The 15,464-nt window shown below is 43.6% G+C and overlaps 1 protein-coding gene across 1 annotated transcript; it reads right to left on the reverse strand.

The window, feature by feature from the left end:
- Positions 1-4,735: 4,735 nt before the first annotated feature.
- Positions 4,736-7,681, reverse strand: LOC311615854 (melanoma antigen preferentially expressed in tumors-like; the record flags this gene model as incomplete). Its single annotated transcript, XM_084871287.1, is given in 5 exon segments — positions 4,736-4,918; positions 4,920-5,286; positions 6,395-6,627; positions 6,631-7,000; positions 7,389-7,681. Coding segments are annotated over 5 exon segments (1,446 nt in total).
- Positions 7,682-15,464: the final 7,783 nt, after the last annotated feature.

The raw sequence follows: 15,464 nt of genomic DNA on the forward strand, positions 1-15,464 counted from the left end.
AGGAGGGAAGCTCCTGTGACACAGGAAGTAGACACTGAAATTAAAAATGGTGCTAAGGTATGGATGACATTTAATTTTTTTAAAAATTGTCTTCTGTTGTTTAAGAATGACCAAAGGCTAATGGTGGGATTGGGGAAGAAACAAGAACTGCAGGTGCCTTCACATCCTATGATGTTTCTGCATAGGGTGCGAAGTTTGAATTATTCAAGGTTATTTCATAAGCATTTATGTTAATTACAATACACTTAATTATTTAAATTGAACATTTGTATTGTTAAAATATTCAGAATAAAGTTTTCAACAAAATGGGATTTCTTGTCTGATTTTACTCAAAACACGTAAAAGCAATGTGTTTGGAAGGTGAATTGAATTCTTGGCCCTAAATTCCCCAATATGTCTTTGACCATACTGCATACCAGATTTTGAAAGAACTGCATACAGAATGTAGCAGTGTGCTACTTCTTTATGGCATACTGCCCTGTTTTCCAGTTAGGCAGGGCAAACAAATCACATTTTCTTTGGAAAACCTAAATGGAAAAAAGGATTGAGGAATCTCCAACAAGGCTGCAAAACAATTGTTTGCCTCCTTCCTATGGCATTTTGTATGCCCTCAACCTTTAAAGGCATAAAGTAGGGAGAAAAATTACATACAGAATGAAATAAATGTTTGAAGAAGTCTTAATGTAAGCATCCTTTTGCTTATTGAATGACATCAGCACCTTTCCGATATAGGAATAATAAAATTGAAACAGATTGTCACTTAAACCGAACCAGTTATCTTTCCTGACAATACCTCTGAATGACATGAACAAAAGTGCCCCTCGGTAGTGATATGTATTTTACTGTAGAACTACTCATGCACTTCCCTTCAACTGTTTGACATTTAATGTACTACAAAGGGTGTGCTCTCCTAAACATCAAGTTACCTGAACCCTCGTTATATTTATCAGTGTATGTAAACAAATATCTCATTGGTAAGACTTTTTATTTATTTTTTAAATTATATTTTATTGATTTTGTACAGAGAGGAAGGGAGAGAGATAGCAAGTTAGAAATATCGATGAGAGAGAGTCATCAATCTGCTGCCTCTTGCACACCCCCTACTGGGGATATGCCCGCAACCGAGGCACACACCCTTGACCGGAATCAAACCCGGGACCCTTCAGTCCCCAAGCCAACGCTCTATCAACTGAGCCAAACCGGTTTCGGCTAGTAAGGTTTTTTAAAACTCACGTCTTTGCCTTTTAAGTGTATAGTTATTAACTACACTTCCAATGTGAATTTTAAAAATTACCAGAAAATGTGCGATTTCTTAAAAGTATTTTTATTACAATGGTGTATGTGAAGTTCGGTGAAAAATTTGAAAGCTGGAGCCTCAGTTTTTTTAAGGACTTTAAAGTCCAGCATGTAAGATTGGGGGCAGTGAGGGAATAAGCCCTGTTGGGTTTGGCTCAGTAAGCCCCTTTTCATTGCCACCTGGTATGCTGCTGGCCTGATGAAACACTTAATAAAGCCACTTGGATGTAACATTTACTCAGGTGAATTTTACCAATGTAGGTAAAATTTGAATTGATAGCACATTTGGTGCGGAGAAGTACAAGAAGGCAAACAATGCAAAACTTCCCAGCATAGAATAGATCACATTATATAAATCCTATAGGGAAGTGGCAAGAAAGGAAGATTAAGGAGAAGGAGAAAAAGCATAAAATTCTGACCAAGGAAAAGGGCTCCTCCTTCTATTTCTTAAATGGTAGAACCACCAATCCTGAGAGAGAATCATGGGTTGGCTGCCTCCTAAAAGACACTTACTGGGCTTGGAGCCCACAACCTGGGCATTGAACCCGGTCCTCCTGGTTCACAGGTCAGAACTGAACCCCTGAGCCAAGTGGACTAGGATTTATCTTTTTTATTGAGAGTTTTCCCTTTGACATCTGTGTCCCCCAGCTGTCCTAAATCCAACCTGCCTGACTACAGTGCAGATTGGTGGATTCTGGGATACATTAAATAGTAAGCAACCAACTATTGTGCCTTACTCTCCCTGCTTGCTTTCCAATGGCTTGGAGACCGCCATACATACAGTCTTCATGTACAGGATCCCTGTGCACCAGCAGTCACCACCTACCCAGGGCCCTTGAGTGCCCATCTTCACAGATGATGTCTCTATATAAACATGCACTTGCTAAGCCTCCTTGCCCTGATACTATGCCTTTTTGTGCATTTTGATGGGAAAGTTCATCAAAATAAATAATTTTGCTGGATTAACCAGTTGTGGTCTCCAGAACAAATAAAGTGTCAAGTGCAAGAGACCTGTTGAGGGACAACATGCAGCAATGAGTTTTCATTTGTTCTGCCTTGTTTTTTGGTGTGTTTTTAAATTCATTCTTTAGAGAGAGATGAATGGAGAGAAACAGAGAAGCATGCATTCATGTGAGCCAGAAATATTAATGGTTGCCTGGGGACCGGACCTGCCACCTTGACATGTGCCCTGACCAGGAATTAAACAGGTGACCTTTGTCATTCACAGGACAATGCTTAGCCCCGCTGGCCAGGGACACTAACTTTCACTTTTTTTTCTTTAATTTGTCTAATAATCACTATAGGTGGCTAATAATCACTATTAATGCTAATAACAGTGGACAAGTACAAAACAGGACATGTTGACAAGTGCTTTACATAAGTTAGCCCCACAGGTGAATCTCACCACAAGGTAATGGGGCATGGTCTCTACGTGTGGTGAGGAACCAACACCCAGATCATGAGATGTTTAGCGCATGCCCTTCCTCCCCCAAAACCTGTCCATTTTTATACTTTCCTCAAATTCCAGAGATTTGATCCCAATTATGGACACTGTTCCCTGTCAAGCGGGGATAGGATGACAAGGTGCAAGCAGAGAGAGTGTTTGATTAAGAGATAATCCTGTTCTCTTTCCTGGGGTTTGGGAGATTCACCATCCATTACAGATATCTCAGCATTTTCTCTCCTCTATAGAGGTAGCATATAGTGCCTTGCCAGTGTGACTTACTAGACCTATGATCCAAGAGGACATAGTCCAATTCTAAGTTGGGGCAGGGCAACTTAGAATGTAGGTTTGATCCCAGGGGGCATACAGAAGACAGCCAACTAATGATAGTGTCTCATTATTGCGGTTTCTATCCATCTCTCCCTCTCCCTTTCCCTCTGCAATTATTAAGAACTGTACTTAAGAAATGGTAATATATGCTCCCAAGCTGATGGGACCAAACTAGAAGAGTGGAAGGAAGAAGAAAATAAAGAATGGCAATAAAAAGAAAGAAGGGCCAGGTGCTGTGTGTGGCAAGCTGCGAACCTGCTGATACCCAGCAGAGAGCAGCAAGCACATGAGTGGCTGGCACTGAGTGAGAGACAGAAATAGCACATTAAGGAAGATGAGAGGAACACGTGGAGGCCTGCCCCTGAGCCTGGGTGTGTGGCCTTCTCCCCAGGTGCTCCTATGGCTGAGCGCTGACTGAGCCAAATGAGACTGCCCAGAATTTCTTGTTGGGCAGCTGACTGTCCTTTGACTATAGGAATCCAACCACACAATATGACTTCTTCCTTTCACTTGGTTGAATTGCCCCTCAGGGTGGCCCTACAAACCCCCAACTCCCCAGAGTGACCTTCACCTGTGTCCACTTAAGTGCTCTCCCAGAACTGGCTTGGGGTAGGTCACTCTTCAAAATCAAAACTCAAGGCCTGTCACTGCTCAGAGTTGGTTTACCACAGCCTTGACTGATAGAAATGAAGATCATGTGGAGAGAGCCTTCTCACATTATGACCTAGCCTCCACAGAGGGGTTCATATTAGTAAGGGACACAGATATTAAGCAAAGGTTTATGCCAGCTTAGCATTTTGTTGAAAATAATAAGCTGGCATAAACACAGAAAACTGTGTTTCTAAGCAAATAGAGAAAACTGTGTTTACTGGCCACAAGTATTAGAATTCAAGCAGGGGCTGGATTGAGGGGGATGACAAGTTTGGATTTGGAATTTCAGGCCTCTGACTAGCTGGCAGGATGATGTCCCTTTCAGTACTGGGGACCTGACTTGTGCACAGGGAAGCTCTACCCTGGAGTGACCACAGGCCAGTGATGGAGGCTCCCAGTGGGGAGGAGTGTTTTAATCTATGGCCACTAGGAAGTTGTAGTTCAGTGGTGCTAATGGGAGGCCACTTGTTCCAGTCCATGTGGATGCACCTTCTGTAGGCTGATCCACTGAACAGTCACAGAGCTAAGGGAAGAGGTACTGGTCCCCCAGAAGAACCACCAAACCAGAAAGGATAAGTGGTGATGGAGCTGCTGGAACCAACCTCACCACACTAGAGTGTGTGCATTACAGATGCTCATGCCCTCTTATTGGACCAGCAACTGCAGATGGCAGAATTGGTTAGCATATCATAGGGGACTCCAAATGGTTCACATTCAGTTTCCTTTATTACTGACATTTATTCACAACCATTCAAACAAAGATAATCTTGCTTCTACCTGCCAAGCCTGAATCCCACCTCCCTAGAGATTCAGATGCACATCTCTAACTCCTTAGGACCCATCTCCCCAAAGAAAAAATCTGCCCCCAATCTGCATCTCCCCCCACCACTGAGTAGTTGTGTGAAAATGGCTGCTGGGTTCCTTTAAGATTCACTTATGTCTGGGCTTCAGTGTCCAAGGGCCCATAGTAAAGCCTATGAGATGTGCACCCAGCTAGACAGGCATGTAACAGGGTCACAGAATGGGGTTTGGGTTACAGAAGGTTCTATAGACACCATGAGGACGGGGGTAAGTACAGAACCAGAACATGCCTGGGAGTCCCAACTCCTGCAGCATATGCTTCAGCCCCACATGCACCTGGGCAAGTCGGCCCAGGTCGATGATGTTGTTGCTCCTTTCCTCGTAACTCTCCAGGGGGGGCAGGATACAGCACGTAGTTCAGCTTGCTCAGCCCAATGGTGTGGCGAAGCAGGTCCTCCAGGACGGTCATGGAGATGGTGTTTTCACAGAAGCTTAGGGTCATGAGCTGAGAGCAGTGGCTCAGGGCAGGCAGGATATCCATGAACTGGGAGTCCATGATCCCACACTCATCCAAGTCCAACTCCTGCAAGATGGGGGAGGCTCTCTCTAACAGCAATTGGAGGGGCCCAGAACTGACGTGGGTCAGGTTGAGCCTCCTTAAATTCAGGACTTTCAGCTGGCTCACATTCAGATGCTGGGAGAGATGTCTCAAGTCACTTTCTAAAAGCATGCAGCTAGTGATGGACAGAGTCTCCATCATGCAGCTGGGGAGACACAGAGCAGTTAGGTGAGGGGGTGGGAAGGTGGAATGGTTAGACAGAGGGAAGCGAGCATGAGACAGGCCTTAAGGTAAAGAGGCCCATGTCACCTTAGTCTCAGGTCTTCCAGATGATGATCAAGCCCAGGACCTTGCACAGTGAAAAGTGTGATTCAGTCAGGGCAAATTTGAGTGGAATCTTTTCTCCATCTCCTACCTGCTCTGCGAGGGATTCAGCTCCATGAAACATCACACCCTTCATTTGTTCATCTGTCACCATACACCCAACCTCAGACACACAGGTGTTGTGAGCATGAATGATGGGAGGTAATGGTGAGAGGCTCAGAAAGGAGCTCAAGCAGTAGGCAACCACTGAAATTTAGTATTGGAGACAGGAACCAACATGCCATCCATTTGGGCTCCCTACCAGCACTGCCTGGACTCCTGTAACCCTCATATCTTAGCCCATGAGGCCACTGGCATAGTTGCAGAAAGGGCTAATCTGGACACGGTTGGGTATCATCCAGCTGGAGCAGCAGTCCTGCAGGAACTTAGATCACTGCATCTTCTACAAACTACCTATCCCTTTTCATGATTCCTCCCTCCAGAATCCTGCATTCACCAGGCATTCCTTAGCAGGAGCCTTTGGCAAACCTTGGCAAACAGGTGATTAGAAGCAGGTTTGGATTGAAAGGCTGCCATCACCAAATCGATAAGTGTGGACATAAATCCCTGAAACCTCACTTCTGATGGGCTTTCCTCTCCTCACTGCCATCCTCACGATTCCATTGCACAATCTTCCCTTACACACCACTTAGGATTCCCAAGCTCCCATCACCTCACCCAAAGCCCCCATTACCTCCATTCCTAGTAAGGAGTCTCTTCAGTAGCATCTTTCTTAGTTCATTCATCCTACCTTTGTCTGGAGGTGGGGGGAAGTTACTTGACAATATGCAAGGGGACAGAGCAGTGAACAAGACACTGACTGTGTGGAGCCTCTAGTGACTCAGGCTCTGTCGCACTGCTGATGAATGGCACATAGGAGGTCCTGTCACTGTGGAATGAAATGAGAAGGGGCTTGCTCTGGTCTGCAGAGAAACCTCGACATCCCTCACCTGAGGATCTGGTCCCAGCGGCCTTTGAGGATGGTGACGTCATCCAAATAGAGCTTCTGGAGGCAGGAAAGCCTGAGGAACTGAGAGGTGAACAGGCTAACACAATGCTCCTCCTGCTCCAAGGTGGTGTGAGAAGACGCAAAGACATGGGAGAGGAGGAACTGACGCAGATTGCCCATCTGGCCCAGGAAAGGAGTGAACTTCCTCAGAGTGGACAGTTTCCCAGTACAATTTTACTTCAAATCCTGGACAGAGTTGAGCTGCACCATACCCAGGATGTTAATGTTTTCCTTTGACACAGCATAAACCTTCACCTTCTTACAGCAAAGGTGCAGCAAACCTCTCCTCTCACTGACTTTCTTAATAAGGTAACTGAGGGACTCATCAAGGACACCTCTCTTGAGACAAAGGTCTACTAACACCTCCATGGGGGCCAAGGGTGGCTTTGGCACCGTTCTTAAGCTGTCCAGTTTACCCCTCCTCCTCATGGGCTGTGGGGCCTCAGGATCCAGCAGTGAGCACACATCAGCTCTGGTACCTGCCCACACAATACAGAACTCCTGATGAGCTCCCTTCTTTAAATTCAGTATCTGCATTTTCCACCTTCTGTGGAGAAAATAGGAGGTAAACAAGGGTCCATTAAGATATCAGGGAATAAGACCATGGCCAGGAGTCTGGGAATCTTGACAGCTGGGCCAGACACCCAATGGGACCTTTACTCCTTACCCCAGAAATCAGATGCTCGTTGCACTACTGGGATCCTTCGTGGTCCCCATTTCTGGTACCTTTCAGTGCCACCAGGAAGGGGGTTTCATGTCCTTCCTGTCACCCTCTCATCATCATCAGCCCTAAATATCTGAAGCTGTTCTCAGGATGACCCCAGCAGTGGCTCCAAGGCCTCCCTGAGCGCTCCCTGTGGCCCTATGCAATCCTATATCCCGGCTATAACTGCTCAGACCACCAGGGCCCAACTAGGCAACTGAATCCTCCTCACCTGGGTCGAGTCTCCTGGGCAAGCAGGGCATCTAGCCCATTGAGCACAGCCTGCAAGATATCATGGTAAGGCTGCTGATGGTTCAACAAGGCACGAAGAGAGAGGCAGAGGAAGGGCCAAGCCTGCACCAGAACCTTCAGGACATTGCTGTGCCTCCCAGGCAAGGCTGCTGTGAACAGAGGTGGGAAAAGCTCCATAGGCAGCCACTCCACTGCAGCAATGCCCGAGGCTTCATCCCTCAGCAGGCTCTGGCATGCCAGGTCCAGGAGTCTGAGTGGAGCCTCACTGTTCATCCTGATGAAGTGGCTCTGAAAGAGATCCTGGGAAATGGTCAGGAGCAAGGCATCATGTCAGGCTAAGCATGAGCAACCCCATTCCCTCTCCCTTCAGAGGAACCAGCTGAGGGCCAAAGGCACTGCTCTGGCAACAACTGCAGCGTCCCAACTTACCCCATTCCCATCTTCTGCTTAGGGGCCACAAGGCCACTCAGCCCTGCCTCTCCTAGGCTGGTGCAGGATATATATCTCATCAGGCACCAAGGAGTGGTGAGATGACCACTGCACCCCTCCCACATGTACTCACTGCCTACCTGTAATTCTGCTGTGCAATGAGTACTGGGAAACCAGAGAGATGGCCCCACCTTTTCAGGGAAACCTTTCTTATTATTGCCGAGGGACTGAAAGCCCATGGAGTACGCAGCAGTCCCTGGTCCATCACATCTCTTGCTAATCTACAATAAATTAAATGGATAGGGAAAATTAAGAAACAACCACACAATGCATACCTTGTGTCTTCTGATATATTCTGAAAGAGTAAAAGCAGAGCAAAAGTTTTCATAGCATGAGGGAGCGCGAGATGAGAAAAATAACCATCAATTTGAGATGTACATTTATTGTGTGTCCCTTCTATGAATATTAGAATGACCACTTTATCCATGACAAGAGAGGGCTCACATGGCACAACTAAGCCCCCTCCCAAAAGAGACTGCAAGCCCTGGTCAGTGTTGCTCAGTTGGTTGGGCATTCCCCCTTGTACACAAGGCTCATTTACAGGTTCCATTCCAAACTCCAGTACAGAGTAGGCAGGAGCCAGTTGATGGATGATTCACCAATCAATGTTTCTCTCTCTCTTTCTCCCTTCTTCTCTTTCTAACCATCACTTGGCTTTTATTAAAGAACTCCCTTAAGACCTGTTGTTAGACACATAGCCTGGCCTCCAAAATATCCAAATGGGATATTGTCACTATGGTCTGCAGTAGGTTCCTTAGGAATACTCTACTTTCAGACAACAGGGAAACTTGCCCTGAAAATCTATATGAATGGAACACACCAATACAGAAATAAAAACCTTTTGGATTAAGGCTAACCTGCATCTACTGGCAAAGGCAAAGTCAGTTCATTTATGAGGAAATAAACCACAATTGTCTGTGGGACCTGGGAAACCACTTTAGGCTTATGATTCAGCAGACTGGGTGTGATGCAAGAGCCCTCTGCTCTGACCTGGGCAGCGTCTCTCATGCTCTTGCCTCTGGTCCCTCAGCCTCCTCAGAAACCATTATATCCCAACTGGACACAACTTCCTGTTGACATCCTAGCTGAAATGGCAACTTCCAACTGAGAGCTGAACCTTAGTACTGGTTCTGCACGCAGTTTACCTGATTGGGTTTTGCACTCTGCACACCTCCAACTGAATCCTAGGTCCTTTCATGATAAGAAAAGAAAATGAAACCAACCTGGAAGTAGACTTGATGGATTGTTGGTACCATATAAAAACTCCCCAGTATTCCTGGTAATACACCATTAGACAGACAAGGTATCCTCTCAAGAGAAAAAAGGAATACAATGCAAAAGCATTGAGTACCACAGTCACTGACACGTGATGTTGCCTCAATTGCAAACTCATTCCTATTCAAAGAGTAACATAGACATAGTTGTTGTTCCAGATTTTGAAGATCAAGCCTTCTCCAAAGGAGGAAGGGCCAAAATCACATCTAGGGATTGATCAGGAGAAGGGAGTGGTGCAAGTTTGCAATGGAACCAAGGGAATCAGCCAAGACAGAGTGCACCCTTGGGAAACTCACAGGCTCTGACTGGGTAAACTAGAGAACTGAAAAGGCTGGTGGTTAAGAAGGAAATGGGTGGATCCCTTAAACCCAAGCTGCTGGGAGTACAGGCAGGAGTTTCAATCACCCTCCCTCTGTGGAGGTAAAGGCCATTTCCTACAGAAGAACCAGATGAGCTCAGCAAACTGGCTTGAGAAAATTACATGTAAAAATATGGGCTATGCAGAGGCCAGAGGAGAGGTGTTTAGTGGAACCTGGGAAATGACTTACCCAGTTATAAAAGCCTTTGAGAGGCTAGAATTGTGTGCTCTTTTGAATCTTGGAGGCACAGAGAAAAGTAAACCTGGACCAAAAGCCCTAAGTATCCTTATCAAGGAGCTGCTCCCAGAGGGCATTCTATTTAGCTCAGGCCTTCTATTTCAGACCCTGATCTTGCACAGGTAGCAGATTAGGTCCAGTCAAGTTCCAGGGTTATGGCACTAAACATAATTGCCAAAGTTCGTATGGATAACTAATGTTTTCTCAACCCCAGGGAACAACCCCATGAGAATTTGCTTCAAAAAGCTCCTCCTGGATGTAAAATACTCAGATTGTGAGGGAAGAGTGTTCTCTCTCAGGATTAAGCAGAGTGTACAGATACACCTTCCCCTTCAAAAGAATTCAAGATGTACTAAAGACATGCCATATTTTGAGATATCCCATGCTGCACTGAATCACACATTGAATCTTTTCAAATTGAGAGAGACAGGCACAGAGTGATTGAGACAGAGATATTGTGACACAGGGGAGAGAGAGGAGCAGGGAGAGGGAAGAAAGGAGAAAGGGGGAGAGAGAAGGATGTAGAAAGAGAGAAAAAAAAACTTTTCTGCAGGAACTTCTCTACCACCTATAATGTGATGCCCAAGCAACTCTCATATTCCAGAGAGAGGGACCATGTGACAGATTACCATAGCGTTGTTCAACAGAAACTTCCAGAATGGTTAATTAGATTTCTGAAGAGGTTCAAACAGTAATGAGTTCATTAGTTAATTTAGATTTGTATCCTGGGTTTTAGCAGGAGTGGTGCCACGTGGGGGCTTTATTTCTCTTTAACACTGACATTACATGCACCAGGAAGAACCTGGAAAATTGTAGGAGCCCAAGCTCAGGCAGCTTCTATGAGATCCCAGAGTCCAAGAGATTCAAGGAGGCATGAGGGATCACTTAGAATGACCTAGAATCAAAGTCAAAGCTGAAAATGCATTTTTAAAAAAAATATATTTTATTGAGTTTTTACAGAGAGGTAAACAAAGAGATAAGGAGATAGAAACATAAATGAGAGAGAATGATTGATCAGCTGCCTCCTGCACACCCTCCACTGGGGATGCGTCTGCAACCAAGGTACATGCCCTTGACCAGAATCGAACCAGGGACCTTTCAGTCTGCAGGCTGACGCTCTATCCACTGAGCCAAACTGGTTTCAACTGAAAATGCCTTTTTCCTGAGCAAGAACCATTTCTCTTCCCAGGTAGAGCATGCTTTTGCAGGGCATGAACTGGGGCACTGGAGGCAGGAGCACATCTGCATCAAGGGCTGTCCTTCCTGCCCAGTATAGGAGAGTACCTGCCGACTCCCAGCACCCATACATGAATCTGGGGATGTTTTTACTACATCCTGGTCCCCTTCTACCTGCCCTCATAATGGCTCTCACTTATGTACAGGCCACAGCAGCCTTTGAGCACATGATTCCTACTGGGAGCCCAAGGCATCTGTCCTTCCAACCTTTTGTTTTTTGTTTTGTTTCTGAGTGGGAGAGTGGTACTTAGAATGTGCTCAGAAGGCTGGGAGCCCTCGTTATGCATCCCTGGGATGTCAGCCAACCTCTCATGAGCCTGACGCTGGGACACCCACTGGGGACAGAAATCAGGAGATCTCCCCAATTCATCTGAGCTCTTTTGGAGAACATGACATGCTACAAACTTCAGAAGGAAAAACAACTTACCAGATATTTTCCTGGATCCAGAGAGGAACCAAAGAGCTGTAAGAAGCCCTTTCTGTGTTCCAGAACAGGCCCTGCATCTGTGAAATTTCTAAGGACCTGGGGATAAATCCCCATGGATGGACTTTCCCACATTGAGCTCTCTTTGCCCAGCATTTGAGCAGACATGCATCCAACAAACTCGACACCCTGGACAAATGAATATATTCCTAGAAAATCCAAGCTTCCAAAACTCAATCAGGGAGAAAAAAAAAACACATGAAAAGACCCATAACTACTGATGAAATTCAAATAATAATCAAAAAGCTTCCAGCAAACAAAAGCCCTGGACCAGATGGCTTCACAGTGGAACTTTATGAAACACATAGAAGAACTATAATACATACTTCTCAACTATTCCAAAAAATGCAAGAGAGAGACATACTTTTGAGATATTTCTATAACTATAGCATTATTTTAATACCAAAACCACACAAATACACCACAAAGAAAAATAATTACAAACTTATATCTAAGATGAACATAGATGCTAACATCGACAGCAAAATTATAGCAATCCGGATCCAACATTACATCAGAAAGATCATAAACCATGAGCAAGTAGCACTTATTCTATGGATGCAAGGCGTGTATAATAACCGCAAGTAAAAAATGTGATACATCACATAAACAAACTGAGAGACAAAAATCACATAATGATATCCATGCAGAAAAGGCATTTGACAAGCCCAACACTCTTTCCTGATAATCATGCTCAGCAAAGTGGGAGTAGAAGGATCCTATATGACAAACCTATGGCCAACCTCATACTCAATGGGTAATATCTAAAATCATTTCCCTTGAGAACAGGAACAAAACAAAGATGCTACTTTCACCACTCCTGTTCCACACAGTACTAAAAGTGATTGCCACACTAATCAGACTAGAAAAAGAAATAAATGGCATGGCACACATGGAAAAAAAAATTGGTAAAATGTTCATTATTTGCAGAGGACGTGATACTGTACATAGAAAACCCTGAAGAGTACACCAATAATTATTAGACAATAAATGTAGCAGGGTACAAAATTAACACCATAAAATCTATGACATTTTTATACATAGGTTTACAGAACAGAAATTTAAAAACACAAGCCCATTTACCATTTATCATAAAATTAAGATACCTAGGAATAAACTTAACTAAGGCGGTAAAAAAACCACTACCATAAAACTACAAGATGCTGAAGGAGATACAGAAGATGGCTGCTGTCAGGACTGCAGACTACAAGATAGTGTGTGAGTGAGAAGACAAAGGGAGAGTGTGTGGTCCCACTACAGTGTTTGTTGGTGAGTTGAGGGACAGTTATACTTTGGTAGATTGTTAGGGACTACTGGACAGGGCTTCCCTGAACAGATAGACCCCTCTGCTGCTGGGTTCCTGCCCAGAGTAACTGGCTAAGATGCAGAGACCATGCCATCTTAAAGGGGAAATTGGATATTATGGGAAAGAGTGAAAAGCCCGGGGAAACTACAACTATGGCACCTACCTAACAGCTGTGAACCTGAGAATATGGATCCCCAAATGGCGCAAGCATGCAAATTCAGAGGAACTCTACACTCACTCACAGAATGTTAGATTTTGCCTGGGATAAGCTGAGGCTCATGGTCCCGGTAGGAGAGAGAAACTCGTAAACCATGGGAGCTGGAGAACCTAGGGAAGTCTCCACCAAGAAAAATCCGTGGCCCTTGGGGCTGGCATGATCCCTGAATGTGGAAGTGGGCCCTCACAGCTGCTACCGAAAGGAACTCTAAAAAGCAACCCATTTACATCTGGTCACAAAAGGACAGCCTAAATATTTTGAAAGTGTGACAAGCTGCTTAGACCCAAGGGGGGAAAAAAGACTGCACAGACTTGCATACAGCCCTGGAGTTTGCACACTTACTCTGGCTCCTTTTTTTTTTTTTTTTTTCTTCTTCTCTCTTTAAATCCTTGCTTCTGGTTACTAAATGCATTACATAGGTTCACCCAATTGGGGGCACTCAAAGAGACTGCAGGGGAAATCTGTTTTTCTGGAACCTGGGGATCAGAGCAGAGAACAAGCTCTTGGGCAACCCATTCCCACAAACAAGTATTAAGTGCCACAGGGAAAACAAATTCTACACACCAGGAAAAGAGAACCTATAGACCCTGAGGTCAACCCAGAAACACTGCCACCCAGAGGTTGAATTACAATTAGACTCCTGTGTAAACACAAAGAAAGGAATACAAGAAATAGAGATGTACTGCCTGTTTAAAACTCAGGACTGGATGACAACAACTAGGAGCAGTGGAACTTAGGGAACTTCAATACTGTCCTGGCTAGGAAACAGGTGTGCCAAACAGAAAAGCAGAGAAAGTGAATGACCTTTAATTTTTTAAAGGTCATTTTAATTTTTTAAAAAATATTTTACGTAAGAAACTATTTTCTTTTTCCTCACTTAATTTTATCTTTTTAATTATTAAATTTTTATTTTCCACCAATATTATTACTATTACTTTTATGACTTTTTTAAAAAAAGTGTCATTTGATTTTCTCTATTTAATTTGAGATTAGTATTCTACATTCTATTTTCATTTTTCCTTTAGCATAGTTTTACTCTTTGAACTTTCCCTTTGTGCCAACACTCTCTTCCTCAATTTTCCCCTTTTGTTGTCCTTTTTCTCTTACCCTGTTCCAGCCTTAGATTTTCCCTTTCACTTTTTTCACTCTTAATATTTCATACTTATATTCCAATCCCTGCTGCAAGTACATACACACCTCTCTTCTATTTCTTTACTATCCAGCAACTTTCCTCTCTTTGTTGTTGTTAGCTTGTTTATTATATCATTTTTATGCTTGTTTGTGAGATTGTTTTGCTTATTCCTTTTTGTTTCTGTTTCTGGTGGTTTTTTGTTTTTTTTTCTCCCTCGCCTTATAAATATTAGTTTTTGTTTCTAGTTTGCATTCAGCTCCAGGTACTTGTTGCTGGTTTTTGTTGGTATTAGTGACCATTCTATTTAAGTTTTCTCCCCATATATGAAGTTTGTCCTCCTCTTCTTTATTATTCTCTTTATTTTCTCGGTTACTTTTTGTTCTTTTCCAAATTTCATTTTTGCGCTCTTTTTTTCTCTTCTTTTTCCTCACTTATTCTCTAATTCACATTTCCCTCATGGTCACATTTATTAGGGGTTATTAAATCATGAATACATTTCTATTCAATGCCGTGTGCATTCTACCGGGTTGTGTCGTATTTTGTGCCTTTAAATCAATACAGGAGAGAGGAACTACATAAACAGACACTTGGAGAAGTGAGACACTGGGGAGCCAAAGAAACAGCCCGCATGTGAAAGAAAAACAGGCATCACCAGAAAAGAAAGTAAAATTGAAGCGAGCAACCTGTCAGAGAAAAATTCAAAAAAAATGATCAAAAGGTGGTTGAAAAGAATGGAAGACAAATTTGAAAGTATGTGTAAGAACCAAGAGTAAATGAAGAATAAATGAAATTTAGAAAATGAAATTGCTGCTATAAAGAACAGTGAGAACCAAGAGTAGACTAAAAGAAGCAGAAGACCACATCAATGAGCTGTAAGTTGAGGAAGGAAAAATACCCATGTAGAGAAGCTTCTAGAAAAAAAAAATTAATAAGCAGGAGGAGAGCCATAAAAAAATTAAAAAGTTGGAGGAAAGTCCTTTGGGACATCATGTAAGAAAACAAAATCTGCAAAATAGTTTCTAATAGTGGGAACTGATCAATGAACTGAAAACAAGTTTGAAGGAAAAAAAAATGACACAAAATTTCCCTGATATAGGGAAGAAAAAAACAAAACAAAACATGAAAATCCAAGAAGCTCACAGAGTCCAAAGCAAAATGCACCCCAAAAGAACAACCCAAGGCACATTATATTTAAATTGGCTAACATCAACCACTAAGTAAGAATCTTAAAGCAGTAGAGACACAGAAAGTTACCTACAAAAAAACCCCCTCAGACTAGAAACTGCTTCCTCAACAAAAAAAACATCAGGCCAGAAGGTAA

The sequence above is a fragment of the Pipistrellus hanaki genome (genome assembly GCF_964339955.1).
Source record: "Pipistrellus hanaki genome assembly, chromosome: Y".
NCBI lineage: Eukaryota > Metazoa > Chordata > Mammalia > Chiroptera > Vespertilionidae > Pipistrellus > Pipistrellus hanaki.